Source organism: Haemaphysalis longicornis, unplaced genomic scaffold, assembly GCF_048455015.1.
Source record: "Haemaphysalis longicornis isolate Haplotype H1 unplaced genomic scaffold, Haemaphysalis longicornis Haplotype H1 scaffold_3, whole genome shotgun sequence".
Taxonomy (NCBI): domain Eukaryota; kingdom Metazoa; phylum Arthropoda; class Arachnida; order Ixodida; family Ixodidae; genus Haemaphysalis; species Haemaphysalis longicornis.
The window spans coordinates 50,857,370-50,883,403 of NW_027526335.1; the positions used below are offsets into that span (position 1 = coordinate 50,857,370).

A 26,034-nucleotide genomic window follows, 5' to 3' on the forward strand; every position below is an offset into this window, starting at 1 on the left:
GTGACAATGACCGCATTTAATTTTTTTCATTTTTTTTCCTCGAGTATGAGCACACACTACAGAGTACCACTGCGGCTCTTGTAATTTTCACCATGCATTTGCCCTTTAAGTGGCCTAGAATTGGTAAAACGTGCCATAGTTGTATTGTATAGCACTTGTCTAAGTGAATATTTGGAGATTCAGCACGATCAGTATAGGCACAATCGGAAGAAACTTCTTTTTTTCAGTGTGTAATTTTCTCAGCATGTGTGCATGATGTAATTACTGCTATACTAACATAGCTACGGGCGCTTAACCACCCCTCTCCCACTTTTTCATAGAAAGCAATTATAGGTGTGCATAAACAGAAGGTTGACCGATATGGCTGTAGGCATCTTGAAGATTTGCATCTTCAAAGCATTTTAATGTTTGCGTGGGAAGGCAAGACTGAATGAGCCACTGCTTGCATACCTGCAATCAAGTCTTCCTCTAAGGAGCACACATTTGTTCTGAAAAGCCCAGCTTCTGGTCGCTTACATGCACCGGAAATGAGTTCTTCCACGTAGGTTAGGTTTCAGTATTCCAGGCCCAAGTTGAATGGAGCGAACGTTGATTAGCTTTACGTACCCTTTTCAAAAGTAAGGTGGTACAGTGTGTGCTTTTGCTTGGATTTGCATTGCAACAACAAATTAGGTGAACATATTTCTGTGACAGCACAACAGCGTGTCAACTGCCATCATTCCTCGAATTTCGTTAAAAAATAATGGCGGCACATCCCACAGTTACAGTGACCCAGGTGATTTTTTGAAATCGGGTGTTATCGCAGCATGGGCGTTGGGGGTGTAGGCCCATTTTATTCCTTTCAACTCTGGAATGCTAGAAAAAGAACTTAAACATCCGAGGCAGCACTAAATGTTTCCACCATGCCCCAACCAGCTTTGCTACACAACTAACTGCAAGCAAAGCACAATGGGAGAGACTTACTGATGCAGGTGACGTCAACGCCCCAGGACCAGAGGCCGTACTCCTTGCACTGACGCACCTCGTGACCGACCAGCCGGTACCCGTCGTTGCACGTGAACCGCACTGTGCGACCCACAAAGTTCCGGATCTCGCTCTTGCGGCCGTTTGCAGGCTTATCAATGGCCGGGCAGCGAATCACTGCATGGCAGATTGAGGGAAAAAATGTGGCAGCCAGCCTCGACTATAGGGGAAAGCAGATTTAGCTGTGTACAGGGGAAAACTGTCACTGCTAGTGTTGGCGCTTAAGCCAAGGGATGCGCTTACATCAAGGCAAATTGTATTCATAAGGCCCATCCCCCTTCTGAATATAAAGCATTGTGGGTTATTGGGGAATGGGCATAGATGAAAAGGTTACCCTGTTGTCGTTCAGAGCCCTTCCCAGCTGTCTCCCTGTGACAACTAGTGGGGTAGTGCACCACACTGCAAGGGCTAGAGCCGTTTCACAAATACTTTAAAATTTGCAAAGAACGCAGTACTCTTTCTGTTGCTTTTCTTTTCTCAACTACTTCACTCCTACAAAACAGTATGAGTGACAAGCAGGTTAATGTGTATAATGTTGTTGCCACGGCCTCGGTGCATCAAACCGTTGGCCTTACAGGCGATTTTATAACTAATAGATGGACAACCTTAACATGGCAACCTAACTTTAATCCTAATTGTTCTTTTTTTTCGCTGTGCTTTATTGCTGCTTAAGAGAACCATTCTTTCTGCTTTTTTACAAATTTTGTTTTGCAGCTGTTCATTTACAGTGATAGTTGTGGTGACGGGTTTTTCACTTTTGAGCAACCATAATATACTTGACTATCTCCGAATGACGGGACGTACCTGTCTCCCGCACCTCCCTGGCCGCAGCTTGAACCGCGGCCTCGTTTGATTTGGTCGTGGCAGCGTATCTTTTGTCTCCAGTCACAATGAAGTCGTATATGCAGGCTTTTGACCCCGAACAAGTCTGAACAGAACAAGAAAAGGTGGAGTGTTAGCTCATACGGGACAATGCACACCAAATCAGAATTCACAAACCATTTTCCTAAATGCGTATTACAGTGAGAAACGTATGTGACAGTATTGTTGCCTTAGACATGGTACACTCAGCATTTTGACGACTAATACCCACTCTGCGCGAGCGTTTCGAAGGCTTTTGAGTCGAATGTCATTTGACTAAAATGACACCTTTGAGCTGCTACACGATGTTTTTCAAAGGCCTTTGTTTGAAATGCCATTTGACTCAAAGGAGAACCAACAACGACCTTTGGCGTTCTCAAAGGCCTTTTGAAATGCGACGGTCGTACTCTCGGGTGCAGTTTCTGCATGCCGTAATTACAAAACAGTTATTTACGAGTAAAACTTAGTGTTTAAAGTGCACGACCTTCATCATTTTTCACCCATTTTTGTTTCCTATCACTCGCTCTACGATTAACAAGGTAACCTGGTACTCTCAACACAGGCAGTGTGGAAAAAGAAGAAAAGGAACTGGTTCTTAGTGCGTATGGCTATCAATTTTATAACTAATGTTTTTTTTGCCCATTTTAACTCTAAGAACGAAACAGGGCAGCAGCTGCGACACCAAAACACGGCAGGCAAACGCGGAAACTGGCTTTGAGAATTGTCGTGTAGGTCGGCGGAACTCCTTCCAGTTCAAAAAACATTTGAAATTTCGAAGGCCATTTGACTCAAATTTCCTCTCAAACGCTCGTGTAGCACAGGATTAGTCTAGGGCATCCTGGTCGTAGATCACAGGCTCTCAAGTGGATAGCGTAATATGTAACTTTTGAAGTCCCGTGATATCAGTTGAAAAAAAAGCTATCAGTATCAGGAATTCAGCACCATTGTGATTCAGATATGTTCAGGCGTGCCAGGGGGAACATTGGTGGACTTACATCGGCAACGTCTTGTGCCCTGAACGTGAAATTCTGTGGAATTCGTGGAGGGTCTTCGAGGTATGGCAGAAAAGACTGGTCGTCGTAGTGCCCAAACTTATAGCCCATTAGGTCGTGGTTGAACAAAGCATTGGACTCATTTAATCTCCCTGTAAAAAGGTCGAAGGGAAAAACAGAAGTTGGGTCAGTTTGTTGCACATTAAATTTTTCTTCCTTTACATTTTGGGAAAAGTTCGGACTTCATGTTTTGGGTAAGGCTCACGCAGCGATATAATTGAATACTGACACATCATGTAACATCGTCTCATCATGTAATACTCCAAATAACTATAATTTCCATTGCAATACTAATGTTGCTCTATAAAATTAGCTACACTTTAACATTAACTTGAAAATCTTTAGGTGATTGCAAGGGTTTGTTGCAAAACAAGCTGCATTATTGTTTAGTGTCATTCAGATGAACATTGCGTTGGCCTTGTCAAGGTACAAAGCTTTTCTTCATAAGCATTACTGCCTTTCGTACAATGCAAAAGCAAACGCTTTTTGTAATTTCTTCCCAAGCGAATAGAGATGTGCGAGATCGTGTGGGGGCATACATAAAGCCCAATATTCATGCACTGCAAAACACCGAAGCAAACAGCAAATGTCCAGTGCATGCCTCTAACATTGCAACATCTGGCTTGGCCATTTGTTTATTGTCAGGCCACAAAATTAAGATCTTTATTTGGAAGAAATGCTTGCACAGTGGACGACAAAATGGTGGTTCACAGGAGGAGGCAGATGTGACCGTTCACAGCAAACAAAGAAGCTGTGCTGGTCACATACGGCCGGGAAGCCACATTATTAGAACCCCCAGTGTACCGTGCCTCTAATAATGCCCTTCGGCAGTCAGTTAATAAAGCAGTAATGCCTGGTTATTCTTTCTTTATTGGTGCAGCAGTGGCATGTGTATGAATCCTCATCTTGAACAGTGGTGGTGTCCCTCTGTGTGATAGTGTAAGCGTAACCGTATATCTGGCATTGTTGCTGCATCTATGTGAAACCTGAGGGACTGAATTGATGAGTAGGGGGGACATGGGCACTTGAAAACAAGGATGACATGAGCTGTTGACGTGCACCACCACTGCCATACAGATAATACTGCACCTTCAATCATTTTCCATTGCTTTGCTGGACATCTGAGCATTGAAAAAATGTCAAGTACATATCTTGTGATCGCACGAGTTCATGTATTAGAACCACGGTTGGGCGTGATTGTTTTCAAGGTACAGCAGTGGGACCCAGAATTCCCGCCACCTATTTCGCTCATATGTAACAGCCAACTTCACTCAAACTTCACCTCGGCCAAATTTACTTTAAACGCACAGTACATACCACCAAACTAACTGGGACATGACTTGTCTGGTTAATTAGTTATAAGCGTTTAAAATAGCTCCATTGAAGGCGCCGGTGCACCTGCTGGCGGGTGGCACAAACAGCCATGAAGCCGAAGTGACATTGCAGCCAGCCCTGCGTTTTTTCCCACGGCCAGCCAGAATAACCGCTCAAATTCTGCCAGGCACGCTTCTCAGAGGACTGCGGTGAGGGTTTCAAAATCTGTGATTTTTTATGTTCGTTTGCACCGCGGATATGCGTACGTCAGCTGTCATATTTTGTATCCTGCAGTCTTTTTAAAAGGCAGACTATACCGAAATACCATTTTCAGGAGGTTGAAATTTAGAGTGCAGTTGGCCTTTAACAAGTTGCGTTCGTGACAGACACCACAAAGTTAGCGCAGCCACTGCAAAAATACTTATGCAAAAATAATTATGGAAGAAAGTGTCGAAACGGATAGTACTTACATAAGTTGCCAAACTGGTGGTAGATCTGTTCTAAAGTGGCCGTAATTGGAACAAAGGCGTTACCGTGCGGAGGCATGAGGTCGTTTTCCATTCGTCTGTCCCAGTATCCTAGTAGCCCTCGTGTTATATTCTGCAAGATGAAATATGCAAAGTTTAGGGCAGGCTTTGAAGCACTGGTCGATCCATTTTAAATGGCCGTAAATTGTTACGGCCTGGTAGGATGAGCTAGTCATGAATGCAAGTTAACACTCACAAAAAACTCCACAGGTAGGAAGACGTTTAACGACAACTGCTCGTTGGTGACCAGGACTTCGACACCGGCACCAGAGTCAAACATGCACACAATCTTCGACATGTTGTAGTAGCCTGTAGGCTGGTAAATCGTGACTCCTAGTAGAAGGGGGAGAAAGGAAAGGTATGAAAAAAAGGCACGTTAGGTGCTGCATTTCAATTTCCAACATAATCCCTGTGCAATAAGCGTGCTTTTTTTCCTGGGGCTAATTTTTTCTCAAAATCTTTAGAAAGTACTCATTATGTGTTTGTGCCTGAGCCGATATGCAGAAAAAGAATAAATGCTGTTCTGAACTAATGGGCTAACAAATTTAAGGCATAGCCAGTGGCAGATTCTATAGCAGAGAATGCTGGAGGCTACGGCCCCCTTACTTTAGAACTCTGTCTTTTTAACACAAAAGTGTTTTATTCCCGGATACACGAAGATTTCACTGACATCATATCCGTCACGAAAGTGACGCCAGTATAACGAAGCAAGCGGCCTGTAAAGGGTGCACCCCTGCACACAGGGTCTTCTGGCGGGGAAGCAACCTTTAGTACTAAAGAGTACGTTATGCTTAGGGTTGTTCGCTTTCGGGTTTTATATTTTAACACTAAAGTGTTTTATGCCGCGATACCCCATGATTTCACTGACGTCATATCCGTCACGGAAATGACGCCAGCATACCTTTGCCAAAGCGACCCGCCAGCAGGACGTCGCTCGTCAAGCACACCCACAAGATAGCCGCCAACCCGCAAATCATGCTCAGCTGCAGATTTCGCTGCACATTTCACTTTTGTGTTTGTTTGATTCTTATGACAGAGGAATCAACCACAGTTTTTTGGTTTGGTTTTGCTTAGTTTTTGTTGTGCCGTCTCCCAACCTTTCCAATCTTTGCCTAAGCGCGCCCTCAGACAGCACATCATAAATGGGTGGCAAAGAAATCCAAGGAGTGCCTACCTTTAAAGTGCTGAATACGCATGGTGTCGTCCCAGAAGTAGATGAACTCGTTGTCGACGACCAGGTACAGCTGGTAATTAAACCTGGCCGCTAGAGGTCGGAGGTGGATCTCTACTGTTGATGACACGTTGTCTTTCACAGCCACCGCACTCAGGAACGTCCCGTTCACAATGCGATCTGCAACCAAGAGCCAACAAAGCCCACAGTTCCGGAAATCTCAGAACGTGTGAAAACTGTTCTCAAATTCTGTGCACTTGTGTGTGAGCCCCACTGATTGAGCCATCAAGCTATCGGGGGACCATAGGGCTGTACTCTGGATAAGTTGCTACTGTGCCTAAAGCTGGGTAAGTGAGTGTTTTGTGCACTGAATTCCAGGTACGGCAGGTGCTCTAGGTAATCCAGAACTCTAGAGAGCAAAAATGTTGGAACAGAACAATGAACGATGATTTTCAACCTTGTACTGGGGCACGTGCATCTTGTACAAAGACATGCATCAAATTGGGCTTTATATGCCCAGTTACACCGCACATCTTATATAAGTACCCACACGTCTTTGAAAAGCCAGTATCATTACTAGCATTTTTGAAGTTATCCTTCTTGTGCAACTACTTTCCTCAGTGTACCGTTATCTAGTTACAATATTTCCCTATCAATTGCAGCTTCCTTTGATCTCACCACAAGCCCAAGTAGCAGTTTGTAGTGCAAGCAATCATTTTATTTCAGCCACTTCCCTTAAGCTTCAAGTACAGTCCTTGTCGAAATTTTCTAGGCCATGCCAAGGTTTCTCAGTGACAAAGAATTCAAAGCAAAAGCCTAACATTTAATGGCAATCAAAGTGTTTTATGACAGTAAAAAAACAAAGGTGTTTTCTCCAGCTTTCTGGCATAAAACATTTCAGCCTCACCTGAGAGGTAAGCTTTCACTTTTAACTTTTTCGCGGCCTGTGCACTTTTGGCATGGCCTAGAAAATTTTGACAGAGACTGTACATGTACACATACTGTATCTTCTTTAAAACACTGCAGCTGTCCCATTCTCCTGGTGCTCCACCTTTTACCCGCCGCGGTGGCTCAGTGGCTAAGGCATTGTGCTGCTGAGCACAAGGTCGCGGGTTCGATTCCCGGCCGCGGCGGCCGCTTTTCTGATGGAGGCGAAAAGCAGAAACGCCCGTGTGTACGAGATTTCGGCGCACGTTAAAGATCCCCAGCGGGTCAAAATTAATCCGGAGCCCTCCACTATGGTGCGTCTCATTGCCTGCATCGCGTCGGCATGTTAAACCCTACAATCGATTAATCAATGCTCCACCCTTCGCTTACCTGAGAGTTGTGTTCTGCGGACACTCTCGAAACGGCCCTGGATCTCCAGCTTTCCCTTGGGGTCATTCACTCGCACCAGCACAAACTCTCCCCTTGCCGTGAAGGTGTAGTTTGCTCGGTCAAAGGTCAGGAAGTGGGGGTCACCAAAGACCGCAGCTGCGTGGGACGTTTGGAGGGAACAGTGAACACACTGAGGGCACAGCAACTTCAGATTAATTTTAATGCGTAGCATTCTTTGCCCTGCATTTCTACAAAAATGCAGATTTCGCACAAGTTGCATCTTTAACCGCTATAAAAGCATAAATGGAGATGATTGGTCCAAAAAGATTTTTAAAACCCAAGAAATATGGAAAATATAAAAAATTGTGAAAATGGCAAACCGTGTAACGCCCTGCATTCTATATTTGGCGGAAGTAGCACCTTGAATCGTTATAATAGCGTAAATGGAGATAAATGGTCACACGGAATTTAGAAAAACCAAAAAAATTTGCTGTAAAGAACTCACTCTAGACAAGCGGCATAAGAATGCTACGCACTAGTAGACAATTCTTGAATTTATGCAGAATTTTTCATATCGTATCATATTTCACAGAAGTCGCACCTGCTTGCTGACAGTCAAGAACGCCGGAGCGAGAGAATAAATGGAAATGAGCGAGAGAATAAATGGAAAAGATTGGTTTCTCAAACAAGAACATGGGAACTAATTATGTTGAAAAGCCTATTTTGTGTAGCAGTGCTGCTTTAATTCTTTCGGCTAGTGTTTGTTTACCAGTTTACTATAATTGACCGTACTCTTTGGCGGCACTGGAACTCAAAATGGATAGCAATAATAGGCGTGGCAGAGGACGGAGCAGGTGGCAGAATACAGTTGACGGCCGATTTTTCGCACGCCTAATTTTTTGGACATGCTGATTATTCGGACTTTTTCCCGGCACCAGGACATAGAGCTTTTGGGGGGAACATTAACTTTTTCGGACTGCCTGATTTTTTAAACATTTTTGCGGTCCCTTAAGGGTCTGAATAATTGGTCGTTGACCGTATATTAGAGGCTACAACTAGTTTCTTCCGTACATCCTTGGGTGGGATGTCTCCACTAGAAGTTTGAGGCAGTGCTATCCACAAGGAAAAAATTGTCACTCTTATGTTCTGTGCTCTGTACAAATCAAGAGGTACGATTGTTGGTACACGCTATTAGTGGAAGATGTGTGGAAATATCATACAAGCAGATTCTTGTCGAAGAATTCACACCCTTTAGAAAAGTCCGAATTAAGACTGTGCTAAAAAAATCAACTCGACCCTCTTCCAAAGGGAACCCTGCAAAATCTCTTTTAAATGGTGGGAATTTGGTGGTGGGAATCAGCCCTTCAGCAGAAGGGCACTTCCTTTTTGCTTGGAGTTCGTGCCACGAAGTTAGAGTGAAGCACATTGGATTTAATGAGGGGCTTTCTTATGGCCCCACAATCACCACCTTTTGATTACTTCAATGCACAAGCCACAAGTGAGACGCATGAGTCTGCAGCCTACCGTATCCTGGGGGCTGGTAGGCTGTGCAGTCCTGTGAGGTGCGCCAGTACTTGAACTGCTGGCAAGACCTCGAGTCATCCTTCGCTTGCTGCCAGTGGCAACAGTAGAAGAAGGGCATTGCGTCGATGTTCCAGTAGGACAGAGTCGGAACCTGGGCAGCCAGTGGAAACACTCGTTAAAGAGGATCTAAGCTTTGTCTATATAATTCATCAGTGCAACTGACGTGGTTGCAATGCAAAGCCTCAAGTCCTCTGCCTAGAGCAGTGAAAGCAGTCTTGGGCCGTAACTAGTTACTAGTAATGCATTACCACTAACTAGTTACCTTTGTCAGTAAGTTTTAGCTGTAAATAGTTACTTCTAAGTTGGAGGAACTTGTAACTAACATTGTCACTTCTTTGCTCAGTAACTGTAACAGGAAATACCGTTCCAATTACTCCGTCGTTTATAAAAAAAATATCAAACAAAAACTCTCGTTAAAGGCCGACGTACAGTTCGCGCTTTCCATTTTTTCGGATTTTATTTTTCTCATGTCCTCTCCCTCTTTTACTTTCCACAACACGACTCCCCTTGGAGTTTAGGAGAGGAGGTCTCTGGGAGAATTATCTTTCCTGCGGAAGACCGAGGTCGGAGGTTGGTTTTTAAGGTGATTTTTTAAATCTATCGGCGCCTTGAGTCAAGCGGCAACAATAAAAACTAAACTGGCACTTGCACCTCCGAAAAAGGGTAAAGTCTCAGATAGCAACTCTTACAAACAACTCATCCTAAGTTACAATGAGCTTTGCAAATAAATTTACCAACACCAAGGGTGTGTCAACACAAAAGTCGACGCAACAAAATAAGCGTGCACAACAATCGTTGGTGTTGCACTTGTTTGCCCCCTTTCAGGTCCCCTTCGTTTAGGGTTTTACAACGTGCAATTTGACTACCCACATGCCCTCGTACATTTCTATTAAGTAAACTCTGACATTTATGTGTGATAGTTACGGAAAAGTGACGACGTTGCTTTTTCATAGTAACTGTAACTGCAACAAGTTACTTTTTGAAACTGTGTAACTAACTGTAACAGAGTTACTTTTTTTGGCTTAGGCAACTGTAACTGTAACAGTGTTACTTTTTGCTGGTAACGTGCCCGTGACTGAGTGAAAGTGATGACAGTGGCTCATTTACTGGAAGGCACACTCTAAACTTATTACAGTACTGATTTTTGTTCGGCCATATTGCTGTAACATGCATCTGTCTCATTTTTGAAATGCTCCTGCCACTTGTCCAAGTTTTATAGGCTTAGGACGAAACGCAATCTAGTTTTTGTCCAGAACTGGCTGCAGTCTGCACTAGGGGCATGTTTACAACAGCGCACGGTTGTATTTGACTGTCCTGCAAAGTCGTCCTCACCTTCATTCGGCTGTTGAAAGGCAGGATGCCGTAGCTGAAGATACGTGACGGTCGGCCTCCGTACATTGTGTCTGCGGTCAACATCAGTTCCCCTTCCATGTCATAGCAGCAGGTCTGTCCGGAACCTCCAACTCTGCGACAGGGTATCCATCGGGTGGCAACAGTTTAGGTGCGTTTTAACCCTTAACCTGGCAGGTTGATAGGCTTGTGCTTGGAATGATTTGCAATGCACCCCTTCAGCCGGACAGAAGTATCACAATTAAGTCTAAGGGCTTGGGATAGTTTCATATTTTTTAAAAAAATATTTGTTTCACGTTTGCTTCATGCGATGGCAAATCGTTTTCAAGCCTAAGGCATTTGTGACTTTAGGTCTTAAATTAAGAAATTCCCCAAAATGCATACTTACATGCTTAAGCACTTTATACAGTCAAGTCTCGTTACTACGAACCCCACAATAACAAATTTCTCAAATTTACGAATATTTTTAAGAATCCCCGCCAGATTGCCTATATTTTCAAAATGAAAGTATTTCAGAACTACAAATTTCAGTATACATAGCGCGTATTTCAGAATAACGCACATAATTTATTTTCCCCATTATAATCAAGCAACATCAGTGTTACGAATTCAGTGAAAAAGAATCCGCCGTTTCTCTGTGTATTCCCCAAGTACAGTAGCTATCATCCTCATTATGTCAAGTGCCAACAGCTAGCGCCACCACAACAAAGCTGTGGTTTAATGCAAGTAGCCTAGCAAGCCTGGCCACGTTTGCCTCTTTTCCTTTTTGTTGTATTGGGTGTTGGTGGTCGGTCAGTCATTCTTCACGCTAATCATGTGTGCGGGCAGGTATTTATTTGTTGTGGCTGGTTTTGCATCGAAGTTCGTGTGAGATCCAAAGATGAATATAGCTAGCGACAAAGCAAAGAAAAAGTGAGAGCATTCATTGTCTTTAGTGACGATGACGATGCGAAGGTAGATGGCTGTGGTTCACCGAACACATGCAGAAGATCAGATCGAGTCGAACATTGAGTTTCAGTGTACATGAACAAATGACGTACTGATGAGGTATTGTGCAAGGTGGAATATGTTGAGGCATTCCTAATCGGTTGTGCTTGCTGCATGCGCCAGAAAAAAATAACTGATTTCTTTAAATAAAGCAGCTTGAAGTGAACGGAACGTTATTATTTCACCCTTTTGCACACGCGTCTACTGCTAACGTATGTCATTTTCATTCCTAGGTTAGATCACTGGTTTATAACTGCCAGTTTTTCATTACGATATTTCAAAATAACGAACTATTTTTGGCGGTCTCGCGGGATTCAGTATATCAAGATTTGACTGTATTGCATTTTAAGTGCAAGCTGACAAGGGTTGACATGTACTGCGAGGAACATGTCACATAAACTTTGGAACAAGGGCAAACTTACGAAGGTCTCCCAGTGCGCACGCAGTGCTGAGCACCCTTGTGGAGCGGGTCACACTTCTTGGTGTACGTGTTGCAGTTGCTGTCCGGAGCGAAGCGGCCCCTGTCGAAGTCAGACTGCTTCATGGTGCAGGGGCAACGCCAGAGTGTGAGCGCGAACCGGTCCGAGTTGGTCTCGCGGTCGAACCACTCACTGCAGAACCTCTCCTTCCAGTCCGAGCCGTATGCGCGGTCCCACTGGTTTGCAAAGTACCAGGCAAGGGGCATGGGTCGGCTCCAGATGGTCCTGCAAATGGCAGAGGAGGAGAGGTGTGGAAGAGAGAAAGAGAGAGATCTCGTTCAGGCAGTTGGTGGAGCGAAGCAAAGCAGCACTCGTGGAACGTTCTGACGGCTCCTTTCAAAGCCTGTAAAACTTGGACACGTTGATCTTGGCTACCACATGTTTCTTTGAAGTCTTCACTTAGTGACGATGAAACAAGGTGACTTTGCGAAACAAAGTGACGCTGAAACAAAGTGACGATGAAACAAACGTGACGTTTTTGTTTTTAAGCAATTCCTTCAAACATAATATCATTGCTTAATTTGCACACCGTAGTACCAATTCAAACTGGATCATCGTCTACGACTACCTTGGCAAGCCCAGCACTGGTGCAAAAAATTTCTCAGCTTGTAGATGCTGTGCCCGCAGTGTCGGTGGTGTGTGCTCATAGTGGGAGAAGTGGAGAGGTCTTTTTGTACACCGGTCTCTTCTGGTACACAGGACCATTTATGAGTGCACCTTGAAACACTGCCTGCCCTGTATGGTGCATAAAAGTTAATGTACTGGTGTAGCCACCCGGAAGAAAACAGCTTCTAGTATAACTTTACACGTACCTGCGCTGTTAGGCAAATTTGGATGGGCATAAATTTGTTTTTGGGCCAGTCCACTGCTGTAGACTCTTTAGTTAGCGAGGGAACAACCCAAATTTGTAGTTGAGTCTAATGGGCCGAAAGTAAGTTGACAATATATGCTGTGCCATATAAAAGCTCTTGGACAAACCATATACGTAGCTTCTTGGAGCATGCGTGGTAGCATATGTAGTGATGTGAAATGGTGAACCATGCACTCACGGTGAGCCCCTGTAGTCCTTGGCGATGGCGTTCCCGTCGGTGAGGTTCATGCCCAGGAAGCCAAACTTGAAGTTGAGCTTGTCCCAGTTGTACCGATCCCTATACATCTCCGTGTTGATGGTGTACCGTATGTCGCCGTTTCGCATGCCGCTGGACAGCGTGTCGATGTACGTCAGCTGGGGGTACTCGTAGTCATCGCTGCGACGAAAAGGGAGAACGTTTGAAACACCGTTTGTGTGTGTATTTTGATGTGAAAAACATATAAACACTCAGCGAATTAGATAAATGGCACATTTTAAGCGCATAGCACTTTAGGGGCTCGGCTTGTCATCGTAGCTCGCTCGCTGGACCCAAGTAGAGCCACGCGGCGTTCCGTCGTCGCGGCGTCCCACAGAGGCTTTGAAAATCAAGCGGTTTATATAGTCATAAGTGTTTGAAACTCGTAAACCGCTGGCGCTTGTCATATATCTTCCCGTTGTTTAGCACAAAGAAAACTGCAGGTACATTTGAGGCAAAATATACGTAACTAACCGGCAGCGCCCCCGTTCATTTTGTTAGAAACGCTCGTTGGGTTGGTTTTTGCGGGAGTAAGCGAAAAAAGTGGCAGTGCAACGCCGGCACGTGCGGGAGGCAAAGCAAGCACAAAAAGAACAGAACTCCCGCTGGCGCAGTTTCAGGCAGGGGGCGCGTGAGCACTGCGGAGGCGGGAAATTTGAAATGCATGAGGTGGGGAGCAGTGAGCGGATAACGGCACTACAGCCCATTATGGCGAATCACTGCTCTGCACTTCCAACAGCTTCCACATTTAGTGGAACGTTTTTAATTTTTTTAATTTCTTCTTTCTCAATAATTTATATATACCCCGTTGTTCATTGCTTGTTTTGCTACTTGATTGCGCGTAGCGTGCCTGCATAGACTTAGTAATTAGCCTCTCAAGAGTAAAATGTACTAAATCATGACATGTAACAAAAGTTCCATAAACAGTGCTTGAAGCCAAACTTAAGGCAATATTGTGTGGGATAAAAATTAATGTCTTAACACTGCTTTTGGACAGTGGTATCTTTTACCTGAGCTTTGGAGCAATAATTTCAGATAGTGATTTTTTGATACTAGGACCTGGAACTAAACAGATACCAATCCTCATCGAATTAGACGCTAAGTAAACTGTACATTTATGCTTCTCCATAGTGGGTCTTGTGCTGCCTTTTCAGAGCAGGGCACTGTTCGTGAAGCCTGCTGCAATATGGTGAACAGACTCACGACAAACAAGAAATGTTGCTTGGACAAAACAGGTGAGATACGTGAGACAAAGCACTGACAAGTATGTGTTTGCTCTCCGCTGTTCATTTATCTTGTCCAAGATTCTGTTGTGCTACGGTGGCTGTGCCATAAGGGGGGCAGACTGGTCTTAGAACTATTTTTTTTTTATTTACTAACCAATTTTAATGAAACTGCACAGAATCAGGGAGTTTTTGTGCTGATTTCAAATCTGCAATTAGATTTTTTTGCAAGTTGATTATTCCTTGATATAATTAATGATTGCCATTATTTCAGGTCGCAAGTACAAAATAACCACTCCATACAGAATGGTGATTACCCTGTGGCTAGGCAGACAAATGACTAAACAATAAAACGTTGCAAGTTTTTTTATATTTAGCTATTTTTGGTCATTTCACTGAACGTCACTCCTCCTGCACTCTGCCAGAAAAGGCTCGGAGGTGGTGTCAACTGAACACAATAATAATATTCCAAAGCCTCCACTTCAAAAATTTGTTTCCAACATAGTATTCTCCACACATTTAGGTATCAAAGGCAAGAAAGAAATCACAGTTGTACCTGCTCTGGGTGCCGAGATATCCGAGGGCGAAATGCTATCTTAGCGTTGCAAGAAAAGTGCCGTTTCACCATCAAATTCTGTGTGAACTGAGCTGTAGAGTGCACTTTAAAATGCTATTTACAATAAAATATGGTGCCTTATGATGACGAAATTTGCAGACCGATAGAGATGTGGCCGTGGATGCCGCAAATGCCATTTTCCAGAAAATGATTTTTTGACCGTTTTCCGGCCCCAAAGACCCATCTGCCCCCATAAGGGACCTCACTCACTTGTAGCCCCACAAGTGAAGCTGGACGTTGGTGTTGTTGTTGTTGATGAGCTTGTGTGGATTCCACTTGATGCGAATCTGGTCAGGCCTTTCCTCATTGTCGTTGTCGTCCATGATTTCGATGTCTTCAGCTGCAAGCTCCGGAGGCTCTGCATGTGTGCTCCTTAATCAGCATTCATACAAGGATGGGCTAATACACCATGGAAGACAACCTCTCACTATCCTGGACCTTTCAACCCAGCCGAAAAAGCAATTGGCGGGCCATTCGGACCTTCCGAAAACACAATTGGGCCAAATGGAGCCATTTGTATTTCGAAATGGTGCCATTTGCATTTCTATGTGGTTCCAATTGAACCGATTGTGTTTTCGGCAGGTCTCTCGACTGGGAATTCTGCCTGGAGATAGTCATGGTCTGAATACGTACCTGTGAAATGTGTTCCACGGAATTTGCATTTGATTAGTCCAAGCTACATTAGTCAGAGCTACATTTTAAGGCAGACAGCACTAAAATAGGCTAAGATGTGCTAAAAACAATACTCAGGCCTATTTCACCACGTAATGCACTTTTACTTTGCAATTGGAAAAATAGACATGCATCACCACAATTGTAGTCTAAAGCATACTTGGCGCTGTGTGTCACAACAAGCATACGAAGGTGAAGTGAAGGTGAACATTGTATTCCTAGCAGCATTCCGTGAGATGTCTGTTAACTATTTTAGTCATCCCGCTTTAAAAAAAGAAATTAATGCTCATTCATGCAAAATCGAGACGGTATGAAAACCCAGCATGTGGCGGATTAGGGAAAAGGGTGGAGCTTACGGTCACAGCAAAGACTGATCACCTTAAAAGTTAAGAGGGGACGTGGTAAGCAAAACTATTTTTGTTATTTATGGACGAAATTTAGTCAAATTATGACAATTTACGTAGTTAACTAACGTAACAACAAAACTTAAATTAGTTTTAAAATATATTCTATACTTCTTGAGTTACCAGGCTAATAACCTTCACAAAGTTGTCCCAAGATTAATTAACCAATTAGGCAAGCACTCAACAAGATTTTTATGTCAGCATGATCAGGAAGGTCTATTATGTGCAAGGAAGCTATTACATTATTGCTTTATTTCCTTTAGATCCCAGGTGAAAATATGTTTTCTCTAGCTGGATTATTGAACCAGAAATTTCTTCTAGCTAGAAGTATTCCAGCTAGAAATTCAGTTTCTAGTTTCTAGCTGGATGGAGATTTACTTCCAGCTATCATTTGTCAGTCTATCTAGAAGGAAAAAAACCTGCAAGCTGGAAATAATCGTCTCTAGGTGGACTAAAAATTTTTCTAGTTAAAAGCTGTCGATTCCAGCTAGAATCTAATAATCTGGTCAGAAATTAAGCCGGAAATTGTGATTTCTTGCTAGAAATGCTCTTCCCATTTTCATGGGGGACGTATCCAAAAATAAAGACAGAAGTTTCACTTTCTTTTTGACACGAGACTATTTCTGATTTCAAAAGGAAGGTGAAACTTTTCTTGTTCATTCTTTATGCCTAAAGGATATAATGCAATAATCTAATAGGTTGCTTGCACAGAATAGACCTTCCTGATCACGCTGACATAAAAATCTTGTTGAGTGCTTGCCTAATTAGTTAATTATGCTGAATGCAAGTTTCAGGTAATTAGTCCTCTAACTTGAAAAGTATAGAAGGTATCTATAAAACGATTTCAGTTTTGTGGAAAGAATGGTTAGTTACATGAATTCTCCTAACCTGATTAAATTTGTTCCATCAATCAATAGGTCATTTTACTTGCCACGTCACCCCTTAATGCGACATTGCTTTTAATTTTTAATTTCACGACCATCCCTGCATAATGCAGGAGTGATGCTGACCACCTTGCCGATAGCACTGTGTGCAGCTCTCGGCACCCACAAGATGAAGCATAGGTACTCACGGACGTAGAATCGCCCGTAGAACATGGCGTCACGGCTTCCCTGGGTCACGGTGAGATCCACGTATCCGTGGAACATGACGGGCGGCATGAGGCAGGTGGCGTGGTTGACGTCGCGGTAGATGGCCGGCAGCTTGTGGCCCGACATGTCCTGGAACTGGCACTCAATCTTCTCATTGGGCTCGAAGCAGGGCCCCGTCACGTTTATCAGCGTACCGCCCAGCATGGACGCGTACTTGGGGAAGAACGTCAGCCGCGGGCGAGAGCGGATCAGATGGGGAACCAGTTCTGTGCAGTTCAGGGGAGATAAGGTCAGTAATTGCGGGCAAAATCAGCGGTTATGTGTCTTTGAGTAACAAAAAGGTGGCATTCAAGAAATTCCTCTTAACGCAACACCGTAAATTAACAATTTCATTTTGGATGGGTTGAATAAATATACAAGGAACAAGAACATCAGCCGCGGGCGAGAGCGGATCAGATGGGGAACCAGCTCTGTGCAGTTCAGGGGAGATAAGGTCAGTGATTGCGGGCAAAATCAGCAGTTATGTGTCTTTGAGTAACAAAAAGGTGGCATTCAAAAAATTTCTCTAACGCAACACTGTAAAATAACAATTTCTTTTCAGATGGGTCGAATAAACATACAGGGCACTGACGTGTTACAAGTGTTACAAATGTTGTCAGCAACAGTGTTCACTAAAATTTACAATCTCTGGGTTTAGCACAAACATTGCTCACAACAAAGTTTGCTTCTCCCTCCCACATGGAATTTGTTTAACACATTTTCCTTTTTCTTCAGTCGCCTGATGTCAGTCTTGGTGTTGTTCACTGCAGTAATGTTTTGCTATAATTCTCAGCACTTAACTTGGTTCACAAAAAATCAAGGAAAAAGTGGTGCCCTTTTGCCGTTGTTTCATGCCAAAGGCAATTACGTGCCGGGCATACTTGCACAAAGTTTAACCTGCGTTAAAACACGCGCACCATTCCCTCCTTTTTTTGTATCACTCATCAATAGGTGGGCTTTTGTTTTTTGCCTCAATCGTCAACAGCAGCAGTTCTGTACATCAGTTGGCGTAGACGTAAAAACAAATAACCCTCACCCCACTTGATGCACGACCCATGCCAGATCTCCTCTTCGACCTGGAAGATGTAGCGGCCGTTGATTCCGTTTCCTTGGCCATGCTGGGGAAGGTTCTTGACGCGGGGCTCCTGAGAGTAGGGGATGAACTCGTAGTAGCGGGTCGTGTTACCGGCATTGAAGCCCACGAATGGATTCTCGCCGTTCTCGCCATTGTTCACATCGTTCACCGCAATCCAGTCAATCTTCTCGTAGTTGAACATCACATACGTGCGTCGTTCGTCACTTGCCAAGACCACCTGGTACGTGTTGGTCTGTTTCGCACAAAGAAAAGTTAACATTATGACATGGCAACTTTTTTCGCTATTGAACAACAGAAATGTGAAGTGTGAAATGACCAATATGTTGAAGGAAGAAAAGCTTTATATGTTCTTTGTGGTCCGTCTAAACAATGTATATAGTTTGCAAACAAGGTGAACTTGCAAAGAATAGAATATCTAGAAAAATTCAGGGAAGCTTGCGTTTATTCGCAAGACTTTAATATTGAAGCTGCTGTAAGTAAGCATTGCTGGACACATAGTTAAGTTTCAGTATCATTATTTGTTTATTTGCATAGTTTAGGGGCTAGTAATCATCATCATTTGCAAGAATCGTCGTCTTCTTCATGGCGAGTGGTGGATACAAAGTCATCCTCAGCACCAGCTCTTCGCCATTGATTTGAGGCAGCGGTGGCGGGATCTGCAAGTCGGCTTGGGGAGAAGTGGCACATTCGTTTCCATGTCTCCAATTATTCATAATGGCTTCTAGAGAATGGGCCACGGTAATTTCTCCAAAGCAGGGTTTCTTTTCATCTTTAGCATTGGAGCGGGAGTTGTTTTTTGTTTTTTTGTTTTGTTTTTTACATGCGCAGTAGGGCTTGACAACAACGCTAGACGGTGTTTTGTTTTGTTTTTGCTAAAGCCATTGCACGAGCCTGAAACTCGGTGGTCGCCGCAAAGCACGTGCTCACAGGAACACTCGCCATTTTCTCAGTCCTCAGGATTTTTGCCAGTTTTCTTTTTTTGTTTGTGCTAAAGCCGCTGCACATGCCGTGGAAGCTCGGCTGTCGCCGCGTGCGCTAGGCATTGTCTGAATTAGTATTTTTTTCCTACAACAGCGAACTTACGGCCAGTAACAACAGCTCCGCGTTTAAAAATCGGACACACTCTAAAACAACAGCAACAAGATTTACTTATATATCAGCCATATATATTACAATTCAGTTGTTTTGTACCATAGCAAAGCATTTTATTGGGTGAATCATGCCACTGAGCTCTTTATCGAAGCTTTGGGACTGACGTTGTTAGACTTACATTAAAGCTGTCTTGAAGCCGTTAAACTAGTAGATCTTAGTATGCATCAGTAAGCAAACAAAGTGTGGCTTAAACAAAAGATATAGAATGGTGTGCCACAAAGCCATGGCTTGTACCACTTTGACTTATTTATGCATTATTCAGTAATTCCTGTACATTTGTCTATAATGCACTTGACCGACATGAGCCTGTCACTCAGTTGTGGAATTTCCAATGATGAGTCATTAGCATTATTCCCTTTACTACAGTTATGAAGGATATTATAATGTGTAGCAGCAGAGCACAACTTTATTATGCGCTATTCAGTCATTTAGGCAAATTTGTTTATAGTTCACTTAGTAGGCACCTGCCTATTGGTAGGGCATGGAGTTCTAAACGGTAGATTTCAATTCATTGGTTATAGACACTACCGCATCAGAACAAAGCTTAGGGAAGTGCTGACATGCAGATGTCTCGAGCACTATGTAAACTAAATTGAACCCACTGCAACACTAATGCTGCACTACTACAAGTCATTGACTTCAAAAAGGCCACCCCTTAATGCTTCAGTAGCCATAAAAATGTCTGAATATCTTGCTATAAAGTGATGTCATGATCCACGGATGCTCTTCAGTTAGAGTCGTAGCTTGGCACTGCCATTTAATTCAGAGTCAAATCTATTACCGTGTTGCTATCACACGCATGCAGAGGATGTACAGGGTGCTGGCCTACCTTGACATTGTTCTTGCTTTGCATACCAGTCAGTGTGACATTTCTCCAGGTGGCGATGACTACAAACGTTGGCTTGAAGTCAGCTGCGCCAATCATGCCTTCACGGAAATCTTCGAGAGCACGGCGCTCCAGCCATTGATCTGCTTCGTTGTCTGAGTGCTCGCCTATGCGGAACAGCTTGAAGTACACGCCGGACTCTGCAATGACATTGCCATTTTTTTCCTGCAGCACCTGCAGCACGATTGCCGGGACACCATTGGGCGTAACAAGCCATAGACATCATCGATTGTCGGCATGCTTATGTCCCGTATTCCCTCCCATAGCAACACGTGTTAGGCTCCTGGTTCAAGACCCTTTGATGGTTAATGCAGCTCTTAATGAGTGTAGTATCACATGAGAGAGTACAGTAAGACAAAGATAAAGCTTGGCTAAAAGGGCATTGTTTCAGCATGCAGCAAAATGTTGTCAGGTCATTGACATGCATTTTACAAATGGTGTAAGAATGAGAATTAGCGAAGGAGGCAAATAGGCTCGGGACAGAGCCGATCAAGCATTTAAGAGATATTGCATGGGTGAATTTAACATGTTAAACAAAGAAATTATCATTAGTATGTACAAATGTGGTAAGATGATTACAAATAAAATCTGGTTTCATTTTTGGTGGCAAATACGTTTTTATTTTTGGGTAAATTATTCGGCCTGGTTGGCTTCTCTGAAACACTCTACTAACTAACAGCTAGCTGACCCTCACAGTAAGATGCCTAGTTAATTCACTCCCTCGAATGGTCAGCTTTCTGCATGATTAGCCAGATTGCGGAATGACTTGCTTAGATGAATGGCAGTCCTGTTCAGATCATATAAACCAGGATTAATTTCTCTCCATCCTCAAAATTTGTGAGAAAGCTGCCTTTTCCTTGTAGTTGCAGTAGTACACTGTGGCTAATAGTGTGTGTTTTTTTTTTTTACAATTAAGTTACTCCAGCTAGAATGCCTCCACGAAGTATTTGACTAACTCTATTCACATTTGACGTGTTCTGCAGCGACGTTTCACGCTTCGAATGCCATATGCTGTTGGTATTCACTGCGTTTACAAGTAAGCGAGTATATTTCCATTGAAGGCGGTGCTCACCTGGTATGTCTGGTGCCATGGTCTGGTAACTGAGCCACGGGGCGATCAGTGCCGGGTCCTTCTCTCGTATCGTGTCCTCCGGCCTCATCGGGAACCTCACCGGGAACCGATAAGTGGCTGGGGCACCCCCAAAGTGCAGATAACCATTCAAGTTCACCTGCATGGATGGAAAGAAAATAATAATGAAGCTCATTATCGTACTACTTCGTACACTACTTTTCCAATAACTTGGTACAAGGCTGTATGGTTTTAACAGTCGTATTACTTGTGCTCTCATGTTTTCAGTCTGACATCAAATGTATCAGCCACTTTAAAGTAAGCTAGATGCATGTTTAAAAGAACTGGAAGATAATTCATAATATTGCCACGAACCAGGTTTTAGGTTTGTTTGTTTGTGTTTTGTTTTTGCCGACCAGCTGCGCCGGGCTATGTTATCTGTGTTATCCATAGGCCAAGCGAAGCGCATGTTCTATTTTTTATGCCGCATGCATTATCTCCTTTGATAGAGAGAGTGTCATGAACTAACGTGAACAGCCTAGAATAATCTTCTATGATCTACAGTGTTCTAGATGCAATTCGACTGTTCGAGAAGCCCTCGCGCCGAGAGATAAATGACCGCAGAATAGACGCCGCGGCATTCGACTCGCCAACGCTCGCCTGCACATGTCACTTTGTTGACTGCTGCTTCGCCGCCTGTGTATTCTTTGAGTTGTTAGGGGAGCACAAGTTCGCTCCAATAAACGTGTTTTCCTTCAAGACCACTGCGTTGTCTTTGGCTTTGCGACAATATCGCGCTTATTGCACCATCATTCAGTCTTTCAAAATGTCACTTTTGCTTATACAGTAGACTCGGTATAATTCAAACTCAGATAATTCAAACTTTAGGTTAATTCAAACAAATTTCAAAATTCTGGTTGGCCCACTATGTTTTCAATATAGGTACTTCAAAGCCACTGAATCCAAACCACTCCATTGTGTAAATTCGGTTAATTCGTAGTTTATGCTTGGCTTTGCCGGAAAATATGTGCCGCATTTGCCGCTTCTAGCTGCAAATTTGCATCCTCATATCACTAACAGACACAAATAAAGCTGATTGACAGCATACACGTCTTAAAGTGAAACGTTTGGCATCGAGAATGGTGTTTTGAACTCAAAGACAAAGCAATCATCCATTTGTGATTTTTTTTTTTCCCGAAAAGTCAGTAGCACTCCAGTATTGTGTCTGAATGTTGTAATATTAAATATACGTGAATGTTTCATTACAACAAAAGCTGGTATGTTGCCCTGAGTCATACTTGTGAAAACTTCTGATAATTCAAACAAAATCCTAGGGTTTATTTGAGTTTGAATTATTGCGAGTCTACTGTATATCATTCTGCTTAACTCACCAGACTCGCTTGCAGACATGGCAAATGGCTTTTTGACATTTCTGACGTTCTAAATGCACTGCATGGCACCACAGGTGATGGCATAACGGGACGTGTATGTGACGCGAAACTGTTGACATCATTTGGATAGAGCTCACAAGCATGTGCTTGGGTGATTGATCCAGATATTTCAATGTCCTCTAGAATGTTGTACCAACTCGGCCGCAATACTTGCAAAATTTGTGTTTTCACGCTTCGAAAATGGAGGAAGGAATGATCAGACGTTTGTAAGGAAGTAAAGCGGCCGTGAAGGGGAAGGAGCTGAACAGTTCATGGCATCGCCTATTGCTTACCTTGATGTACTTGTAGTGGAAGCCGAAGAATGGTAGCCTGGCCTGTAGCGAAATTTCGCTTTCTTGCTTACTGGAGTCGATTGTGAGCAGATCGGGCCGGTTGTACGGGTACATGAGCATCTTGCGGAACGACTGGTAGTCGGGCGGCCTCTGAGGAAACACCAGCCGGTCCTCGATGGCATACAAGTCTGGGTCCAAGCCGCCGCCGCTCACTGCACGCGCGCAATGGAATGCCTGTAATTTCTAAGTGCATCCAGTATGCAGAGAAGGAACATACCCATATTCTTTGGGAAAGATTATAATCCCGGTTCCCATAACGCTCCCTTATGATGGGGCAAGATGGATTGAAATCAACTTTACTTCATGAAATGCACCATGAAGACGGCATATTGCTTTGTGTGCGGGATCTGGCAGTACATGCCTGAGTGTAACCCATGTACTTTTTTCTATTCAGTCAACATATGGGAAGCTACCTGCCTTCTTTCCCAGTGCTCACTTTACTTTTGTTGGTGAGCCCACCCTAGTTTCCACTCTCACAATGTACCATATGGGTATTGTTTTGTGTGTTCTGTAGCTCGTGTGTGTCCATATTGTTTGTGCCTTTTATGTTGTGTGATATTTTGCTTGTTCGTTCCTTCCATACCTGTAATTGTTTATTTATTGCGTTGTCGTGCTTCTTCCGCCCACCCAGTGGCGGGCTAGCAGGCACACTAGCGTAAAGGTAGCCACCTTTCTGTCCAGCCGTGCACACCACCGGGGGGGGGGGGGGGCAAACTCCTTGTGCAAATAAAACTGTTACTATGACTATGACTTTTGGGTAGGAATAGGCTAGTGTGCAGTGAGGGCTGCGTGCGCAGTTCATTAACAGGCGGGAATCGCACTGACCTCGGCTACCTTTATTTTCACTACTGCTGATCAATCCCTTCAGGTAAACCCAATGACCCACAGCCATGATGCAACAGCACTATGGCAGGGGGTGGGGGGGTGGGGATGGTTGATCCAACGACCCACAATTGGTGCCGTGAGCTAGACTGGACTAGCCAGTCACTGCAGCAGTGCAGGCATTGCGCTATATTCTTGGCACTATAATTGTGCTACAAGTTTACGATGTCGCAAGCGTACCAAAAGTCCCCAGTCTAGCTGTGACGCACTTAGGGGAGCAGGCAAAGTGGGAAGTCGGTATGCTGACTGCATGCCAGTTCACTAGGAGCTATAGAAATTAGGCTACCACTGTTAGCGTCAACTTATTCACCGTTAACCACTTAACCTATTCATTTCACCCGCATATAGTGGCATGGCTGTGGTTTCTGGGACTAATGGGGGCGATGGATTAACATCGCGTTCTAATTTACATTCGGCTAGAACTGAATAACGGAACTCGCTTAAACTATTGATACGTGTAACCCGAATTTGCGATATTTCAGTTTTGACAGCACTGCGTGCTGTTACAACCCATGTCGTTAGCTATTCTAGGGTATATATTCACCACCAAATCATCGCTAATTCCCGGAAATCATTACACCCTGACCATTTGTTAATTCCCAATTATCACTATTACACAGCAATATTTAAGCACTTTTTGCCTTGTAAGCCCACACTTTTTTTTTTTTCAAATTTAGCCTTTGTTTCAACGGGATCAGAAAATCCAGTTGACACAATTAGGCTAGTGCATGAAACTGGAGACGTCGCCTCCTCCCTTTCTTCCTCTTTCACAAATCTCGTCCCCTGGAATGTTCATAAATCATGGCGGATTTGCTGGTGTCTTTCGGCAAATGTCGCGCCACACCCCCTGGGATTCGCAAAAGTTGGCACACAGATTTCCTCGTGCCGTGGCACGCATTCGAAGAGTTGATGGCACAAAAAAGCGGTGGTGCACATTGCCGACGGCGATTCTGCGCCACCAAACGTGCCGTTTGGTATGACCGCTACCAACTGCAGCTCGCAATTCTAGCTTGCACTCTTTTACATTTTTTCATATTACTGCGTAGAAAGTGATAACCGCTGTTAAGCTGAAAAACAAAAAAAAATTCAGAAACTCCCAACTGTTGAATTAAATGCTCGAGCTGCTCTGCAATCCACAGAGAATTTTAAAGTCGGCTACACCGCTACTCAAAGGCTTTAAAGTCGGCTTCACTGCTACGAAATGTGCTATGGTGTGAAAGCAGGCGTTTTCTTGTTTTTTTTTTTTTTTTTTTTTGATACGGCAATATAAGATGTCGTGTGTACTCATGAAAATATGAAGGGCCTACGGCGTCATTTTAAAAGAGTGCTGCCACGAAATTTCAAAGCTCAGATAACTATGTAAAAAGCTTCCTTTGTATATCGGGATACCCCCTCGGAAGTTTAGACCGTAACCGTTCAGTAGAACATAGTTTAAATCTATTTTAACCCTTGCTCGCTCGAGAAAGCTCATCCGCGCCATCGAGAAATCTCATGACGTCATCTGCGCTTCGACCCAAATGTCCGACGTCAGGGCTCCCGTGACGTATCGAGGCGGCCGCGGTGCTGTTGGCGCGCTCTTTTCCCTCTTGTGCATCACGTCAGTTTTTAGAAGGGACCCTGTCTGTAACTGTCGATATGTCACCGCTTCCGCGCGTGAAAGTTTCGGATGAGGCGGGGGTCGCGCGCGCTCACACACCCCGCAGCGGCCAACGGCTCGGCCACGTCTCCAGAACGGTACGAGCCTCCCGAGTGCACCCCCCTCACGAGCTATGGGGACATTCTGCTGTGGTATAGAACTAATCGAAGACGGCGACCCCCGCCTCATCCGAAACTTTCACGCGCGGAAGCGGTGACATATCGACAGTTACAGACAGGGTCCCTTCTAACCCCGGTGCTAGGTGTACATGTGTGCCCCGAAGTATACGAGACAGATGTGTGCCGATTGTGCGCGAGTGCCAAAGCAACTACAGCCCACATCCTGTGGAACTGTGAACTGAACCTGCGGGAGGCTGCCACACAAACGCAGCTTCCCCCAAACATTACGAACGCGATGACCTCGTCGGAATACAGCACCCAACACCTGGCCGTCCAGCAAGTGCAGGCGGCTCTCGAACGCCAGCTGCCTAGGATCGCACCCACGGGTACGGGACGCCTCTCGGAACTCGGGGCGTGCGGTCTGGCAGCGGCAGAAAGAGCACGCCGGCACGACGTCGTGGCCGCGTCTTAGAGGCTCGCCCCTACGGGGCTCGCTCCTAATTGCAGGCTTTCAATAAATGTTGTTCTCTCTCTCTCTCTCTCTCTCTCTCTCTCTCTTGGAACTGACGTCACGTGTTACTACAGCCGGTCGGGC

General features: G+C 44.2%; 1 protein-coding gene across 3 annotated transcripts in view; it reads right to left on the bottom strand.

The window, feature by feature from the left end:
* The window catches only part of Mesh (sushi domain containing 2 mesh), a 33,002-nt gene that overhangs the window by 1,305 nt on the left and 5,663 nt on the right, over positions 1-26,034 (bottom strand). For all 3 annotated transcript variants that reach the window (XM_077703165.1, XM_077703163.1, XM_077703164.1), the window contains 17 exons: positions 22,743-22,954; positions 21,023-21,179; positions 19,894-20,090; positions 17,853-18,144; positions 16,759-17,043; positions 14,821-14,968; positions 12,715-12,912; positions 11,609-11,890; positions 10,182-10,314; positions 8,790-8,940; positions 7,266-7,421; positions 5,952-6,128; positions 4,974-5,110; positions 4,721-4,850; positions 2,880-3,028; positions 1,828-1,951; positions 964-1,140 (listed from right to left, as the gene is read on the bottom strand). In XM_077703165.1, coding sequence (XP_077559291.1) covers positions 964-1,140; positions 1,828-1,951; positions 2,880-3,028; positions 4,721-4,850; positions 4,974-5,110; positions 5,952-6,128; positions 7,266-7,421; positions 8,790-8,940; positions 10,182-10,314; positions 11,609-11,890; positions 12,715-12,912; positions 14,821-14,968; positions 16,759-17,043; positions 17,853-18,144; positions 19,894-20,090; positions 21,023-21,179; positions 22,743-22,954 — 3,105 coding nt within the window. The remainder of the gene's footprint in view (positions 1-963; positions 1,141-1,827; positions 1,952-2,879; positions 3,029-4,720; positions 4,851-4,973; positions 5,111-5,951; positions 6,129-7,265; positions 7,422-8,789; positions 8,941-10,181; positions 10,315-11,608; positions 11,891-12,714; positions 12,913-14,820; positions 14,969-16,758; positions 17,044-17,852; positions 18,145-19,893; positions 20,091-21,022; positions 21,180-22,742; positions 22,955-26,034) is intronic.